The 17,709-nt window shown below is 51.6% G+C and overlaps 7 protein-coding genes across 7 annotated transcripts; 4 read left to right on the forward strand and 3 right to left on the reverse strand.

The window, feature by feature from the left end:
- AYO20_08698 (hypothetical protein) lies at positions 1–1,598 on the forward strand (the record flags this gene model as incomplete). The annotated part of the gene is made up of 3 exons (XM_022646974.1): positions 1–273; positions 358–1,443; positions 1,500–1,598. 3 exons carry the CDS (start codon positions 1–3, stop codon positions 1,596–1,598), a joined length of 1,458 nt encoding a protein of 485 aa, XP_022497090.1.
- A 1,758-nt stretch (positions 1,599–3,356) lies between these two features.
- Positions 3,357–6,121, forward strand: AYO20_08699 (hypothetical protein; the record flags this gene model as incomplete). The annotated part of the gene is made up of 4 exons (XM_022646975.1): positions 3,357–3,978; positions 4,036–4,486; positions 4,565–4,922; positions 4,973–6,121. The coding sequence occupies 4 exons, from the start codon at positions 3,357–3,359 to the stop codon at positions 6,119–6,121; spliced, it is 2,580 nt and encodes an 859-aa protein (XP_022497091.1).
- A 925-nt stretch (positions 6,122–7,046) lies between these two features.
- AYO20_08700 (hypothetical protein) lies at positions 7,047–9,933 on the reverse strand (the record flags this gene model as incomplete). Its single annotated transcript, XM_022646976.1, has 4 exons — positions 7,047–7,955; positions 8,011–8,118; positions 8,173–8,484; positions 8,539–9,933. The coding sequence occupies 4 exons, from the start codon at positions 9,931–9,933 to the stop codon at positions 7,047–7,049; spliced, it is 2,724 nt and encodes a 907-aa protein (XP_022497092.1).
- Positions 9,934–11,641: 1,708 nt separating this feature from the next.
- AYO20_08701 (hypothetical protein) lies at positions 11,642–13,064 on the reverse strand (the record flags this gene model as incomplete). Its single annotated transcript, XM_022646977.1, has 4 exons — positions 11,642–12,788; positions 12,849–12,858; positions 12,921–12,946; positions 12,997–13,064. 4 exons carry the CDS (start codon positions 13,062–13,064, stop codon positions 11,642–11,644), a joined length of 1,251 nt encoding a protein of 416 aa, XP_022497093.1.
- A 611-nt stretch (positions 13,065–13,675) lies between these two features.
- On the forward strand, positions 13,676–14,281 carry AYO20_08702 (hypothetical protein; the record flags this gene model as incomplete). The annotated part of the gene is made up of 1 exon (XM_022646978.1): positions 13,676–14,281. One exon carries the CDS (start codon positions 13,676–13,678, stop codon positions 14,279–14,281), a length of 606 nt encoding a protein of 201 aa, XP_022497094.1.
- Positions 14,282–14,871: 590 nt separating this feature from the next.
- AYO20_08703 (hypothetical protein) lies at positions 14,872–15,336 on the forward strand (the record flags this gene model as incomplete). Its single annotated transcript, XM_022646979.1, has 2 exons — positions 14,872–14,985; positions 15,064–15,336. The coding sequence occupies 2 exons, from the start codon at positions 14,872–14,874 to the stop codon at positions 15,334–15,336; spliced, it is 387 nt and encodes a 128-aa protein (XP_022497095.1).
- A 485-nt stretch (positions 15,337–15,821) lies between these two features.
- Positions 15,822–16,596, reverse strand: AYO20_08704 (hypothetical protein; the record flags this gene model as incomplete). The annotated part of the gene is made up of 2 exons (XM_022646980.1): positions 15,822–16,120; positions 16,173–16,596. The coding sequence occupies 2 exons, from the start codon at positions 16,594–16,596 to the stop codon at positions 15,822–15,824; spliced, it is 723 nt and encodes a 240-aa protein (XP_022497096.1).
- Between the last annotated feature and the right edge of the window lie 1,113 nt (positions 16,597–17,709).

Raw genomic sequence — 17,709 nt, forward strand, 5'->3', positions numbered from 1 at the left:
ATGAGGCAGTCTTCTCTACCACTTGAGGATTTGCATATATGGGCCCATTTCAATGATGTTCAGCTCCTAGAGACATCGATCGAGCCGCATATCATCAGAGAGGATGGTACTGACAAAGGTGGTGGCCTGCTCGCAAAAGGTGAACATGGCCCGGGAAAGCCCCTCGTTGCTGTTCCTCGCGAGCTGGTTCTATCCAAAGAGCGAGTCGAGCAATATGCCAAGGCAGATCAGAGCCTGAAGGAGCTCATTGAGGCGGCAGCTCCCTTAGTTCAGGTAGGTCCCAGGCAACGGCGTATCTCAAACCTCCAGCAGGTAGGTCTACTTTACATGATACTGACACATCGAACGGATTGCCAGAATCCTCGGACAGCAGTGCTACTGTTTCTCGTCTACCAAATGACGATCAACAGCCCGAGCTCTCCAAGCCACGGTTTGGGATTCAACAATCCTTTTGCTGGCTACGTCAAAATGCTTCCACATTCAATCCCGCTGCCAACTTTCTACACAGCTGAGGAAAGAGAATTACTCGTGGGGACCTCTCTCTCGGACGCAGTGAGCCAGAAATTGATCAGTCTGGAACGGGAATTCGACAATTTAAAAGCCGCGACTGCAAAAATCCCCTGGTGCCAAGAGATCTGGTGGAGTGAAAGCGCAGATTGTTTGACCCTGGAAGACTGGAAACTTGCAGATGCAATGTACCGCTCTCGTGCACTGGAGCTGCCCCAAAGCAGAGGCGTCGGCATGGTTCCAATCATTGACATGGCGAATCATGCCTCTGACGACCGGTATAACGCCAGATTCGAGGTGGATGAAGACTCAGGATCCGTGCTACTCGTCGTACGAGATGACAGACATATCCACCAAGGAGACGAGATTACCATAATGTATGGCTGCGGCGGCGCATGTGAAATGCTGTTTTCATACGGGTTTCTAGAAGAGCACGCGAACAGTGCTAGGGAAATATTCCTGAATTTGTCCATTCCATCCGACGACCCTCTGCGACTGGCCAAAATCCAGTTCGCGCAAGCAGCGCCAGGGGTCCGCATTTATGTGGATGATTCAAATCAGGTACATTGGGAGAGCACTTTTGTCTGGTGGGCATGTATCAATGAGGAAGACGGTCTAGATTTTCGAGTGGAGCAGACTATCGACGGAGATACGGAGCTGAAGGCTTCGTGGAAAGGTCAGGCACTCGCTACAGACACTTTATTACAGTCGGTATTGCTGGCAGATCACCTCCGAGACATCTTCGTCCTGCGAGCGACAGTCACAATCCAAGAAAGGATTGAAGATCAGGGATCACGCCTCGCCGAATGTGAAGAGCAATATAACAACACTGATTGCAGCGATCAAGTCAGGCATTCAGTATATGGGGCGATCGGAAAACTTCGGAGCCTGGAAATGGAGCTCCTGACCAGGGCGTATGAGACGCTCGAGGGAGAGGTACGTTCCCACAGACTCGACATGTGTGACTAGTTTGTATACTAACACCCCTGCAGAAGTCACAGCTCCTGAAGTCATCCATCGTCCGTGACTACTTGGCACAAGGCAACGGCAGCACGGAGTCGCCAGATAATACCCCAGATGATTTTGCATGAGAGAAACCCTCGTGGCACAGACGCCAGATGTTTAGAGATCCGTACCAAAGGAATGCTTATCCAGTCTTGCGTATTGAAAGCGGATCAGCTCGGAAATGCATCATGGAGTGGTGTGAGCCACCAAATCAAAGTACAGAGTTCGAGGCCCCTCTGCACCAGAGTGGGCTGACAGCAACCTCCTGTGGCTTTTCAGACTTCTCAGACAAACCCTCACGCTTGTCCTTCCTTGTCTTTCGAACGGAGCGGACGGATCAGAGCGACTCGCACAGAAATGTGGCTTAATCTGGGGATTTTCCGCACGCTTTCCGTTCGTCCATGGGGCCGTCTTCAAGGAGTCATAGGCGGACAGGGGACGGAGCTGCAACGACAAGCGATCTCGCAGCAGCCCCAGTTGAGATGGAGGCTCTCTGCTGCAGAAAAAAGAAACGAGCATAGTTTCAACATGGAGTTCGCCAAAGGCCAGGGCACCAGCAAGTATGTCCTCCGAACATCATTGCCGTTGCCACCTACATTCTTGGTATTCTGGATTGCGATGGTGGGGTGTTTGTTTTGTGCGGTTCCGCTAGCCCATCAGCAATGACTGGGCGATTCTAAGCGAACGAAACAGGTGCGCCAGCGGCCGATTCGACCCAGCGAGAGCTAGAGACAAGTTTTCAGTGGTGGAAGGCGATCGCATGATGTTAGCCAAAGTCACCCATCTGTGCGGTCATTACTCGGGTGTAGGGAAGCGGAAGGGCTTTCTTGGGATCTGATTGGGTCCCAAGCCATCCAAGCCCATCTCACTGAGGTGGCCGCGTTGCAGGTGTCGATTCGAAAACCCAATTCTGGGGCTCCTTGCCCTTCTGCCGATCTTGTTCCTCTCCTTGCTCCTGTTGGGGCCCCGTCTGAAGTTGCGGGGAAATGGAAACGAGCTGGGAGAAAAGGCAAATGCACAGAATATGCTTCGATGAAGGAGAGAGCTCTGACCTCAAGATGAATTAGCTGGCTTTGACCACAATGTAATAATGATAGACAGCCCTAGCTTAGACGTTGAACCCACTTGATGGGAAAAGGTCGACGGGACAGCCGGTGCTGGGTTCTATAGACTAGGCCTCCTTGGGGTCGCCCAGGCACCCCTAGCCCCTCTTAGCCCTTGCAATCGCGGGCTCATTCTCGGGGTCCTCAACAAAACCTTCACACCCCGCGCTGTTCTTTCCTCGCTCCATGCCCCGAACCGCATCCCCAGCCTAGCCCCCCCAAGGCCATCCAGCTGCGACGCACAACTCTCACACTGGTCCATATTTTGGTTGCATCGGAACGTATTCCTCTCTCACCATCCAGACACGAACGACCTCTCTTTGGCACGCGAACACGAGAAGAGAAAACTTCATTCAGACCACCCTTAACCCCAGACAAGCAGATCCCACCCTCCCTGCAGATTGCTCGACCCTGCCTAACCTCCCGTCCAACCCAATTTACTCAATTGACGCTTGTCCTCGTCCTGATCTTTCTCGAACACACTTCCAACGAATCTCTCCGTGTCGCGCTCGGGTGGCATGTTGTCATAATCTCTCTGTTGCCCCCTCGAGTGTCCTTGTCTCCTGCATTCGATCCTCCCTCTTGCAGAATTCTAGACCTTTGGTTCCAATACTCCCCTGCTCCAAGACGACTTCCTTCTATTCTTCCTCTACCGGAACGAACTACCTAGTACACTGTACTTTATATGAGGTCTGCGAGAATTGAAACACGTCGGTCACAGGCCCAACACAGTCCATCGCGATGCCCGGCATCTTGCCGATGAAGATGATTCGAGTGGGGAGCAGTACGCAGAGCAGGATCGCGCAAGCTTGTGACAGGTGTCGCAGTAAGAAGATTCGCTGCGACGGCGTCAGACCCTGCTGTACTCAATGTGCCAACGTTGGCTTCGAGTGTAAGACCAGTGACAAGCTGAGTCGCAGGGCCTTCCCACGAGGCTACACGGAATCATTGGAAGACCGCGTCCGTGGTCTTGAGGCTGAGGTTCGGGAGCTCAAGGAGCTGTTGGACGAGAAGGACGAGAAGATCGACATGCTGTCTCGCATCCACAGTTTCTCTCCCTCTCGAAAAGGTTCGGCTTCCTTGTCGCCTGCACACGCTGCACAGGTAAAGGCCGAAGTCGAATCGGCGAGGGAAGAACTGCTGCATGTGGAAATTCCTGCGCCTGTGCAGCCCAAAGCCACCTCGACCGGTTCCTCTACCACACCCTCCTTCATTGAGGCCTTTGACCAAAAGGTCCAAGAAGCCGGCCGACAAACGACTGGAATCTCCTCATCAGCCCTGCAAAAAGCCATTCAGCCAGCTCGTCGATCCACTGCCCCGGGCCCAAAAGTCCCCCCCAGGCTTCATTCTGATCAATACATAAGTACGTGGATCACCACCTCTCTCACCGTTCCGCGTTCATCATACTAACGTTAAAAAGATCTCTTCTTCCAAGAGTGGCAACCGTTGTTGCCGATCCTCCATCGACCAACATTCCTCCGCGTTTATGAGCAATATCTCGCCAATCCTGAGTCGGGTAATTGGCAGAGTAACAAACAAGCATACGCCCAACTGTTTCTAATTTTTGAAATTGCTGCTCTTTCCAACATATCTACTCCAAAAAAGAATACCCCGTCCTACGAGACACAGTGGCGCAAGGCTCTCTACTCGACATCTTCTAATGCTTCTCTACCAACCCTCCAATGCCATGTGCTAGCTCAGATTTGCTATATGCTGCGCGCAGACTACACCCATCTGGCGCGGCATCGTGGCATCGCAGTCACCATGTGCCACGAGCTCGAGCTTCATCAAGGGCACAAATATCAGAGCCTGTCGCCTCTCGAGGCTGAGACCAGGAAGAAGGTGTTTTGGTGTCAATATGTTCTCGACAAGTAAGTCCTCTTCTCGACCTCAACACCTCTCTGCCACCCTTTTGGAGTGTGCCTCAGCTGACCGACACCTCCACCCAGGTTCATATCCGCCGCGACTGGTACTCCAGTACTGTTCCGAGATTGCGATATAACAACAGAATACCCAGCTGACGTCGACGACGAGAACCTCAGCACTCAAGGTTTCTCTCCCACCCTTCCCGGCGAATTGACAAAGATTTCGAGCGCACTTGCTTTGTTCCGTATTTCCAGAATTCTGTCAAAGGCTTTGGACACTCTGTACCCTGCCAAAGCTAGCTATCAGCTCTCGTTGACCAAGCTTCACGCGCTTTCCGATGAGCTTGACCAATGGTCAGAGGAATTACCCGAGCATCTCCGCTTGCGATTCTGTAACGACAAACCTGCGACGAATTTGATCGGCTGCAGATCGCCGCTATTGGTATGTGGTCGCTGTCCTATACACGAATTGAAATCCTAATTGCTCCACAGTCTCTTGCCTATTTCTACATCAGGAGTTTGATACACCGACCGTTACTCTGCCACGCATCTGGAAGCGCTTCGTCCGCGGCAGGCATCGTGCTGGCAGCCGCTGGCAAGCATGTGCTTCAGATCCTTGATCTTCTGTTGGAGCGCCGCATGAATTACACCTTCCCACTGAACCAGGCCGATCTACTGTTGACCTCGGGCCTGGCGATTCTCTGGCAGTCGCTTGATTTGGAAGATGACAGCAAACTTGCCAAAGACAACCAGAAGTCACTGACGATGCTCGTGGGCATGCTGCAGATTGAGAATGCCCCAGCTGCAACGGAATTCCAGAAGATTGCGACCTGTTTCATGGCGCTCGAAACGCGACCAACTTCAACACTAAGTGCAGAACAAACTATTGCTGGAACCCAAAATGCACCTTGTACAATGCAAGCTCCAACAGAACCCAAGTCAAAATCCACCCGCAAGCAGCTACAAGCTATCGCATCACGATGGTCCTCGTTCAGCAACAAAGGAAAGCCAGAGGACCCCAATCGGCGTGCAACTGTGACACCGACCGGACCGACTTCCCTTAGCCCAGCTAACCGCACTGCCAGCACTGTTAGCCTGTCTTCGACCCGATCAGCACCGGTTCTACCCGCAGCTACTCCCTCACCCCGCCAAGTCAATGCACCGGGGCCGTTAGGCACTCCAATGATCAACCTGGATTACCTACCTCTTGGTGACGAATTCGGCGATTCGCAAACCAGGACCTCGTCGAGTACGATGCTACCTCCGAAGAAACAGCCGACACCCACCCTCCCCGACTCTGGTTGGGAAAACCTTCTAGACGGTTCCGACCCTACGAACCCAGCGATCTACCAGGACCTACAAGCTGGTAGCCATTCGCTCTATCAGATACCTAGCAACGAATGGACTCCGGACGCGTGGCATCTCTCCGGAATGGATTTTGTAACAAAAGCACCCGTACCTCAAAGCCTACTCAGCTTTTCTGAGGAATCATTGACTAGCGGCGACGATTTCCTGTTCAGCACTGCAGGGAGCCACAATGGTTCAACGGCCACAGGCGACGGCCTAGACCTCCCGGAGACATACCGGGGCATTACTATCCCGGTGGACGATGAGTTTGATTTTCACGAGGTCGAGGCTTAAGCTTCTATTTGAGCCGGTGCAAGTTGAGTGACTGTGCGCAATGGATGGATGCTCTGGAATGGTGTGGTTCTTTTTGCAGAGAGCGAGAAATGTTTTGAAATGGTTGTATGGTGACGAAAAATGCTTGACGACGAAGTACCGTATATACCCCGATGCTGTTTGGACTTGAGGCAGGCTGCCAACTGGAATCAGAAAGGAGTCCGTGGCGATGATACCAAAGTTGAATAGGTTGAAAGAGATGCTTTGGAATGGGCGGCAAGGAGGCAAAATTGACCTGTGCAGCAAGTAGTAGCAAGAGGTACCCTAGATCTATCAGTGCGAGGCGGAATCAAAGCACACTGTGTTTATAGTTTGACTGTACAGTCGCAATACATATTATTTCCTCTGAACTTGGGTTTCAGTCCATTGGAGTATTGTTTGGTTGTGAGCATATAGGTCGTCAATGTTCGTGCTCATACCTGTCCGTATGACCATAGCATTATTACCCAGCGAGCCCAGTAGGCATGGTCTTGGACAGCAATGACTTTAGCTTTAGGTTGCCTGTTCCTGTTCAGGCTAGCGTCGTAGCCCTTTTTAGAATAGTCTACTGCGTTTTCGGACTGGTTGCGTCTCCACCAAGGAATCTGCGATTTACGAGTAATACTTTGTAATTTTATGCATGGGTCACCAAGAGATATGCAGGTGATCTGAACGTATGAACGGCCCAGAAAGGCGTCCCTGGTCCACAAGCTGCTCGACACAGTGTTTCTGATCTATGTGTGTCGACTTTCTGCCATATCAAACTTCGAGTCATCGCATATACAATGAGAGGTCGTAGGTTATATGCACAGAACGATATTGGCTACTACCCATGCTGCCATGGTACAAGACACAGACTATGATTTTCAGAGATTGTCAAGATTACTACAGCATCACCCGCCCCCACTCACAATTTTGAACCGCCCTGCAACAATTCTACCGCGGCGTTGCTGATGCAAGATTTGCCCGTCTCCTTGACTTTCGCCTGGTACACAATCTTTCCTCCCTCCTTCCACATTTCCGTCACAATGGTCTGTCCTGGCAAGACCGTGCCGCTGAATCTGACCTTGATGTTCTTGAATGGTCCGTACGCCTGGAATACGTGCTTCCCTGTAATTCCGAACGTCGCAAGGCCATGGAGAATGGGATCTTTGAATCCACCGACGGCGGAGAATTTCGGATCGATATGGAGCGGGTTTCGGTCGCCCAAGAGCCGATAAATTGCTGCAAGATCTTCCGACGTCTTTTCCTCAGCGACCTTGTCCGGCGTACGAGATGGTGCGGCATTCAAGGCCGTGGCGGCGCCGCGATCAGAAGGTTTGCGCTGACCACCAAAGTTGCCTGCCCCCCGGATAAATGATACACTTTCGTTGTAGAAGACGGGTCTGCCTGCGCTGTCAACCGTGGTGGCACCCCTTCTGACAAGGGCGGCATTTCCTTTGTCCACAACCTCTACCAGATGTGCTTCCGTCGTCAGCGTGCCCGATGTTGGGATGGGGAACTGTTTGATCTCCAAGTATTGCTCTCCGTGAAGAAGCATGCGTTGGTCGTAGTTGGGGACGATGTCCTTCACCTGCCAGGGCGTGGTCGAGGAATACGTCGGAACAATGCCAAAGGTAGGAAGCACCTGGAAGTTCGGAGAGCCCTCATACACAAGGTCGAGGTCAGTTCGGTGCGCGCCCATGGAGAGGTTGTACAAAATGACTTCTCGATCATCATAGGTGTAGGTTGATTTGATAGGCTTCATAGATATGGCTTCGTTGATTTTGGCGATATATTTGCGGTTGGCGCTCTTTCCTGGCGACAAGGCTTCGGCCTGGGACATGGTTAGCTTCAGCCATCACCCAATTTTCAACACATTTGCTCCTTACAAACTTGGGGACCTTCATCACGTTGCCCATGGAGTACTTGTTGCCGTCTTGTGGATCTTCCGGATTGTCTGCTTTCCCATTGTCAAAGTTGCAGATCTCCGGGAATGCCTATATAGTTGGTCAGTGTCTATCAATTTTAGTATACCGCTCGTCATGACTTACCTCCGCAAGCTGTTCCACGCTCGGGACTCCTTTTTCAATGTCAAAATCAACGCCCCTAGCTCTCTGCCAGCGAGTGACTGCGACCCACCCGCCGCCAGATTCAACGAGCTGTCCAGTCGCCGGAGGTTTCTCGCTGCAAAGTGCAGCAACAACAGGCGCGACGTATTCAGGTCTGACGGCTTCGACAACCTTCTCGGGCCAGACGGTGCGAGTCATATTCGTCCCTGCTGTTGGAGCGAGTGAGTTGACCACGATGTTATATTTGGCGCCTTCTCGAGCGATGGTCTTCGTAAAGCCGACTATGCCACATTTCTATGCCAGTGTCATCAGTGAAGGTCTCATGACAAACAAAAGGAGCGGACTCACCGCAGCGGCATAATTGGCCTGTCCAAAGTTTCCATAGACGCCGCTCGTGCTGGTGATGTTGACGATACGTCCATACTTCTGCTTGAGCATAATGGGAAATGCTGCTCTGGTAACGAGGTATGTTCCCTTCATGTGAATATTCATGACTGAATACCATTGCTCGTCTGTCATATTAGCGAAAGCCTTGTCTCCCAGGATACCGGCATTGTTGACCACGACATCAATGCGGCCATAGGTATCCACCACTTTCTTCACAATGGATGCTCCATCCTCGACGGACAATGCTATGGCGATTGCTTCGCCTCCGCGAGCCTTGATCTCATTGGCGACCTTCTCGGCATTCTTGACATCGTTGACTGCAACCTTTGCACCGAGTTGAGCGAAATGAAGGCTGTATGCTCTGCCCAGTCCGGCACCAGCACCAGTTACCAAGACGACTCTGCCTGAAAAATTCACCCGGTTGCCGGCTTGCGCGCTGGTCTTCGGCAATTTTTTGGCCTCGTCGAGGAATTGTAAGACATTGGCAGATTCGTTTGGATGCTCGGCGCCAGCCCAGTTTACCACTTTCCCCCAGTTTTCAAGCACTAGATCGGCGGTCAATTCTTCGGGGCGTGCGAGAAATCCTTTGCTGCGCTCCCACCGGATTTTGCTGTAATGACCCGCTGCAGCCTCAAAGATGCTTCCACTCTCGTGACACTTCTCATTGACCAGGACGCCCACGAGTGGGACGACCCAATCGGGTCTCATGACATCCATCATGTCTTGCGTCCAGACCGTCTGCGTTAGTCTACTAGCTGCGCCGGGAGCAAGTACATTGCACGTGATGTTGTATTTCGCTCCTTCTTTGGCCAATGTCTCGCTGAAGCCGACTAGGGCCATCTTTGCTGCCGCATAATTGCTCTGTCCGAAGTTCCCGAAAAGACCAGATGACGATGATGTGTTGATGATTCGACCGTACTTCTGCTTCCGCATGTAAGGCCACGCCGCTCGTGCTGTTTTGAAAGCGCCATGGACGTGGACATCGACAATGCGATCCCAGTCTTCGAGCTTCATATTTCTAAGGGTGATATCGCGCAGGATCCCGGCGTTGTTGATGAGGATGTCGACTCTCCCGAACGCATCGATTGCAGTCTTGACGATTCTGTCGCCGTTCTGGACGGTATCATAGTTGGCCACAGCAACACCACCAGCATCCCTGATCTCCTTGACCACAACGTCCGCGACCTTGGAATCGCCTCTGCCACCAGCATCGTTGCCATTGAAAGTCCCACCTAGATCGTTGACCACGACCTTTGCGCCGCGTGCGGCAAGGAATTTGGCATATTGCTTTCCCAAGCCGTTGCCGGCGCCGGTGACGATGGCGACTTGGTTATCGTACCGCAAATGTGAAGCCATGCTTGTCGTTTTCCCAGGCTAGTGGCGGGAATCAGACTCTGAACAAGGTGAAGCAGTGTCCTTAATGAATTACATTCGGCAATGATAAAGATGCAGGAACCGAGGCACCGCGGAGAGTAGAGGGCCTCGACCCCGCAAAACCAATACCGCTGTCCAGTTCCTCGAATCAGCCTTCAGCGCAAAGACTTCAATGGGTGCCGGCAAAATGCTGTGGCCGATGAAGAGGTTGGCGCGCTAGCGTTTGAAAAGTACTCGGTATCTCCTGGGTCAACTCCTGGTACATGCGGCTCGGAATCCGTGGGAAGGCTCGCAAGACTGACAAAATCGGGGTTCTCGTAGCCGCGCCTTTTTTTTTGGTTCGATAAAGATCTCATCGACAGACTATGGACCGAGCAAACCCTGAGCTTCAGAGTGTCTCATTGCGCGCAGCTCGGCCCTCGAATGCGACCTGCGCGCAACCCGAGGTAGAATGGTTGAATGGCTACCCGAGGTCGTCCTGTCTGACGGACGGGGCTGTATCCGTCAAAGTGCTTGTGCTGTCCAGACATCGACATTGGGAGATTACTTCTGTCAGACACTTGCGTCGACGCAAGTACCAATGGGTTTTCTTGTCAAGGAGAGTTGTAAGGAACAACAGCCTCCCAACAGCCTCGACCTCTTGGACTCCTCGTCGTCAGTACTCCGCAATCACTGTTATTGTTCCTAGCTGGTGAGTGGTGCCAAGAAGATTGGCCGGAAGCCAATTTCTGCTCCGCATTGGCCATGGGCGGGCTGCAAATGTACCTGCCTGTGTCTCATGTCGTCATTATTTCGACATTGAAGACATGTATTCAAAATGCTGTGTCGAATTGACCTAGCTAATGTGGACATCGGATCTGACTCTCACGGTGAGAGCATCATTCATGAACCCTTTTTATGTGAGGTAGGTGCAGGACTTCCTTCTATTGCGCCACTGCCCTGTGACTTCTCTGCCTCATCCCTACCGTGACCACACAGTCGAGAAACACACGACCCGTGGGACTGGTACCCATCCTCTACACACCCACTGCCTCTCGAATCGACCATGTATCGTCTCCCGCAGACTTTGCCCAAGGGCCGTACACTCCCTCACCTCTGCTCTCACCGGAACACCCGTCTCTTGTCAAGCCTCGGGCCTCTCTACAATTCCAATCAGCACTCCCAGCCATCTTCTACGGATAGCACAACTAGCACCGCTGCTCACGATTCCCTTCCCGGCTGGGGCGGTCGGCATGCTCGTGACCACGCAGTTAAACGTCCCGCTCATGACGTTCAAGCCGAGACTTCACAACAGGGGATGAAGGATCATGAAGAGATGAAAGAAGGTAGCGATGCCATTTCACGCAGGGATGAAAGAGACAGCAACAAGAAGGCAAAGGAGGAGCATCCCAAAGCACCAGAGCCGGTGATTGGGATGAATGATGAAAGAGGATCAGTACGTCACATATCCTCCACTGTCCTGCTATGATTGTTTGAGGACGAACACTGGGATCGACTTGCTGACTGCTTGGCCAGAAAACACACTGAATCCGAGAAAAGCGTGACGTTATGGCTACGGAGACGGCATTGGCTATGGCGTCTATTTGATCTATAATAACTCATTATGGGAAAAATGGAATCGCTTGATCTCGTCGGTCTCCTCTGCGTACCTGGAGTTCATGTACCTTGCCGCATAACGAGAGCCCGAACGTCATCGCCCGACATGAAATGACAGGACATCATTCTTCCCAACCTCGACTGTCGAATCTTCAGCAATTCTCCTGCCTCCATCGCCTTCGACAAATGCAATTGGAGCATCCCCCATGACTTTTCTTGCCACATCCGCAACTGTGCTGCCTTTTTTCACCAGCACGCAGTCTCTAAACACAGCAGTAGACCCCGCTGCTCCAGACCCGTATGTGTGAATGTTCTTGACGGGGAATACTGGCACAAGGCCTAGCATTGCTGCTGCACGAGTCAAAACCTGCACGACGCCGGTGCTCCCGAAGCGATAGAGCACCATATCCTTGAGATTCTCTATCCGTTGCTTCAACTTGTCGTCCATCTCTTTGAGTCCTCCGCCTGTCGGATCCCCCTGCTCGATCAGATCTTCCCTCGTGTCGAGGTATTCTGCTCCTTCTTTGTACTTGATATAGCCTTGCTTCGCCAGCCGACGCAGGAACACCTCTGAGATAGCGCTACACAGAACAATCCGGTCTGCCGGTTGTTGCTTTGCGATTTTGGCAATGTTGCGATCTGCGTCAGGATGATCGATCTTGTTCAAGGCAAGAACCGTTGGAAACTTCTCGTCCGTGAATGCGTTGACGACTTTGAGGATAGTCTCATCGCTCCATGCCTCTAGGGGTTGTTTCAACTGCAGCTTGTCCAGACACCGAGCGACAACTGCGCTGGTGCTACCGTAGCCTGAAAATTGTGCTTGGAGGGTTTCCACTGGCGACGCTTTCACAGCGAGATGCCGCCGTTTGATACTTCCCCATTTCTCCATTAAATTCCCTTGGATCCAGCGAACGATCTCACCACGCAGCCATTCAATGTCCACGCTCGGATCGTAGCCACGCGTGGCTTTGCCGTCGGCGTCCGTTGTTCCGCTGACATCGACCACATGTATAAGAGCATCCGCATGGCGCAAGTCGTCAAGAAACTTGTTGCCAAGTCCTCTGCCTTCATGTGCACCGGGAACCAGCCCGGCAACGTCAAGGAGTTCTATAGGTACTGATCTCTTGCCATCCACGCAGGAACCATAATTCGGTCGGCATCTCTCGGCAAGGCCATGTCGCTTGCAAGCACAGTCGACTTGGAGGTATCCAACGGCTCTCTGAGGGTCGATCGTGGTGAAACTGACATGACATAGGTTTAGTCCAGGCGCAGTTAGATTGGGCTGAGGGGTTGTCTCTTACGGGAAGTTGCCTGCGCAGAGATCATCAGCCTGGTCCACCACCTTGGTCGGGAAGAATTATCGCGTCACTGACCGACTTTCGAACTGGCGTCTGTCAAGCTGTGAGGGGTTCGTAAGTTGAGATTGAAGCACAGGGACCTGCAGCATACCTGTTCAAAGTTGTTGACTTGCCGGAGGATGGTTTTCCAACAAGCCCAATGAGTGGATCTCGGGGCATCGTAGGGAAGCACTCTCAAGCGGAGTCTGGTAAGAGAAAGGAAAAGAAAAACAGGGCGGTTTCCCCGGCCTGGACGGCCGCCAAATTCTCAGACTAGCAGTCCTGTTTTGTGTATGGCACTGTGGAAGATTGTCAGAGGCTGTGGGCGAAAGATGAATACAAGGCGGGAAGTTAAATGACGTTGGGCGCAGGTGTCGAATCAACTTTTCCAGAGTACAACCCACCCGCAATTCCTCAAATCCGAAATTATTTTGCCGCATGTCCATTTGTTGACGATACAAATCCGGCCTCCTCATGGCAAGGAGATGTCGAGGCGTTTTTGGATCTCTAAGTCCAAGTGGGTTGTTGAAGCAGAAGAATGACCCTGTATCAGCTTTTCTACCGCTTTTCATTCCTTATCACAGCACTTGTACATCTCCGCTTTAACGATTTAATTGGCACCTTCATCACGATCGTGGCGCGGTGTTTGTCTAACTCGAGGCAACCGACTTTTCAGAGCATGCTGCGCTTACATTCCGTCGTTTTGATATGCTTCGTCCTGGCCTTCTGCTTTAATGCCGTTTCTGCTCATTCTGAGCAAGTAGTACTCGACGAAGGACACCAAGTGCTGAATGTTCGTGACCATTTCTCTCGAAGATTCAATTTGTGCCCGGTGGTGGTTGACCGTGTGGCAGTTCGACGAGATCAAGACCCCAGACGGCTTCGCAGAGATGATACCACCGTACAAGGGGTTTGTGTTCAATGACTTCTATGCCTTCAAACCATCGCACTCCAGCTTGGAAGGCATCATTTCCGCCAATGACCTGAATTGCGCTGTTTCCAAACCGAATGCATTGTACGGAGCTGCAAGGGCCCGTCTATCGAATAGTCAACAGGGCTCCATGAACTTACTGGACCAACGGCCCTCTATTTACCTCTACAATTCAACCGAGACCTTCACTCTCCACGCGCTGAAGATAAAACCGCTCGACATGCCGGTCGGCTCTGTGGCCATCAGTCTTCAAGGTTTTCGTCTGAATGAAGATAGCACTTTCTCCTGGAGTGTCGACTTCCCTGCTGGCTTTCATGATGTTCTAAATGTTCAAGTGGAAAAATTCACTGGGAAGACTTGGGAGGGCTTGACAAGGCTGGAGATGTGGGCTGAGTTCCACTTCCAGAACATCAAATGGAAAGACTGGGAGTTCTGCGTCGACGATATTGACCTTGAAATCGGGTAGTTTGCTCGAAATTAAGATCTGCTGCTTGGCCAACTTTTGTCATTGTCGAGGGGCAGCTTGCAACGGTTTGCCACGACTTCGGAGATTTGTTGTACCTCCTCATCTCCTGCAGGAAAGATCGTGTTACAGATGGTCCAGGACGATTCCAAAATGGCAACCGTCCTCGAGAAGCGGATCGCAACGAAACACTCCATGCATACAGTTCAATGGCAAAAACGCATTTCCTACCGAACCAAAGTGATTGGACCGGGGCCTTTCCCCCTCTGGACATCTCTCGGCGCTAGACTTCATTTGGCCGTGACGTATTTCATCCTCGCCATGTCTCTGTGCGCGAAGTTTCGAGATTAATGGCAGAATGAGGATCTGGCAAGCAGATCGCTATGCCATCATTGGTCCTCTATGGGTGACGTCTTCATGGCCAAAATGCTCGAGGCCACAAATAAAGAGCCAGGCAGAACTCCGAGTTTTGCTGCGTTCTTCCTCAACAAAATTCAAGTACCTTGAACCACCAGAACCATTATCACTTCCTTCATTTCTGAATAAACGTCATTATCAGCACAGATTCAAGACCAAGCCACAGCAAGACGACAATGTCCGACAAAACATTCCACCTGACTGGTGAGGACGTCCGTAAGATGGAGTCGAAGGAGTCGAAATTCCATGGTGGCCAGACACCTAAGGACTCGGACACATCTGCAATGAAGGTAGGCGTCCACAGCGTTCCCGACCCAATGTCTTCCCGAAAAGATGCGCTTTTATCAGTCTGCTGACCTGTCTCACAGCAACTCCTCTCTGAACAAGAATCCAAGCAAGACCAGATCGATCGCGTCAAGGCGAGTTTACCTCTACCTGATCAGCCCGTGGGCGGAGCGAGTGCAGATCTCCAATCAGCAGACCAACGCACAGTGAACGTTGGCAGTGGAGGGGTGAACGTGAAACTGGGCACAGGATCGGCTTCTGGGTTGAGAGAACCGGCGACGGCTGAAAGTAGCGTGAGAACAGATGGGGACGAGTTTAAGAAGGCGACCGAGCCGCCTCGTCCAGCAGGGCACTAGGTGAGGTCAGACTGCACCGGTGACAGAACTGGCCAGATGGCGGATGAACTTGTCATCAGAAAATAAGGACTAGACAGTATGCAGAGTTATACAGAGAAGAGAGGACGCCGTCCACAAGAGAGCAGTCTGTATCGTCCACGGCATGCCAGCTGCTATCATAGAGTATCGAAACAGCTTCAAATTCTCGTGGCTCGAAAGAGCTCGACGTGGACTATTGCAGCTCAGGGAGTCTGACAATCAACCGCATTTTGTTGTGTAGGATAATTTTTGTGTCCTGTGAACTCGTGCTTAGCCCTCACATGCCCGTACTCGTTCAATCGGAACCAACCTTATGGTAACTCCTAGCAGCAGCCCAGACAACCATCGTGATCAAGTCCTTGTTGATATCTGTGCGAAAAAAACATAGCCATAGAACAAGGCATGTTTTCATGGGAACATACACGTGCCTCTGGCGGCGTGCCACAATGCCATCACCTTGTGCGTGCTCAGTGTTTTGGAATCAATCCTCTCAGACTCAAATCATATACTACATCTTCCACCTTCTTTACACTGTATTTGAGGCCATCTACCCTTCGCCGAAGGGTATCATTTTTGAGGTTCAGCAGCTGAAAGCCTGCATGGACGTCTTTGATGAACTTCGAAATTTGCAACGGGCGAGCGTAGTCGGTAAGTGTGACTGCGTTAGGGGCAAGGCGCGCAAGCTCTTCGATCATGTAGGTGAGGGCGAGCAGGTAGTCTTCGATCGTGACATGGAAGGTATCTTCGTCTTTCAGGTTGACCGGTACTGTAACTGTAATTAGCAATTTCGACTGAAGCAACGCCAGACTCGAAAATACCTTCGAGTCTGTGCCCGACATCCTCCAGGGTGACGAGATTTCCGCTCCTGAGCCACTCGCACATTTGTATGTTGCTGACCACATTTTGAATCTCTCGCTGCCATATTGAATTCCATTTGTAGAAGGGATACTTCGAAGCAGCCTGCGCTAAATCTTTCACCGTAGCCGCCTGCTCTTTGAGGGATTCAGAACAAGGCGCGAGGACAGATTCTGCGAGGTCCTCAGTAGGCGTGTTGTGGATGCGAGAGAGGATCGACTGCGTTACTCTTCCCTGCTTCGACAGCGCTTCGACAATGCTCTTGAGTTCGTCGCGGATCGCGGTATCTTTGTCTATTTTCGCTTGAAGGGAGCTGAAGATGGCGGGGTCGACGTTTGGGAAGGGAGCCGAAGCCGCGCTGGTAGTCATAGCCGTATCGGCAGACATCATGCTATGACAGAACGTTGGCTTTGTGATCACTTATGAACATGGCATACTTTGGGTGGTTAGGTTGTACGGAAAGAAAAAAGCTGAGTGCTGTCACCAGCTATCTGGCTCGCCGCCCTGCCCGAGGTACGTTGGATTGCGTGGACTCTCAGGCCTTGTGCTTAGTCTCTACCCTGTGCGCGAGTTTATTGTGCTTCTTTTATTCTGCTCAGTGGTGACCATACTACATTACTCGATTTATCAAGAAATGTGTGCCTCGTAAATGTCATGCGTCAGGCTGCGTCTTTCGGGCGCCTACTGCAGGAATCCTTGACGAGCTGTTACTACGCCCGGGTCCTATATCAGAGTCCCAAACTCTGCACTCTTCTCCAAAGTCTTGCACAAGGCAAGCACAGTGATGAAAAGGGTATTTCGCGTCACAAGGCGGCAGTGTAAGGCCTCGGACACGGTGCGAGAGACCTCTGTGCAAGCACAGAATGACTCAAGCGAGGTGCAAAAATAAATTTAATCAATGTTTGTCACCGTAGTGACCTGGTAACAGTCAGCACGCGTCAGGAGACATTGGAGAGTGGCGGATTGCTCACATTTCAGACTGTCCAAATTAGCACCAATTTCAATGGAATTCCAGAAGAGCACTCACGATTAAACTGAAAAGAACAGATACTACACTTGATCTAAGCCAGTTGGCAAAGCTGAGAAGCATCAGTACAGTCGAACCCAAGGATGTAGTTTGATGGTACTCACAGAGCTGAGGAAAGAAAAGGAGAAGAAAGCTCTGCTTGAGGAGCACCGAACCAGTTTTTAAATGGTTTGGTGAGGCCAAAGTTGCTAGCGGCTTGGCAGAAATCAACTCTTGGCGATGGTCGAGCGTCACACCTCCATGTGACTGACAGGATTGCCAAGGCAATGTAATGACGGTCACGTTACCGCCTCGATGGTCCTCGACCGAGGACCTCCGAACGGCGCTAGTAATGCCTAATTATTCGATACAGAAGAACACAGGTCGACCTCGTGCATGAATGCTTATCCTCAGTCATAGTAGTGCGACCCTCCTCTCTCTCCTTATATAAGTATATAGTCTGGCAGGTCCCCAGGACCTAGTAGAATTGTCAC

Source organism: Fonsecaea nubica (assembly GCF_001646965.1).
Source record: "Fonsecaea nubica strain CBS 269.64 chromosome Unknown Scaff71, whole genome shotgun sequence".
NCBI classification, from domain to species: Eukaryota; Fungi; Ascomycota; class Eurotiomycetes; order Chaetothyriales; family Herpotrichiellaceae; genus Fonsecaea; species Fonsecaea nubica.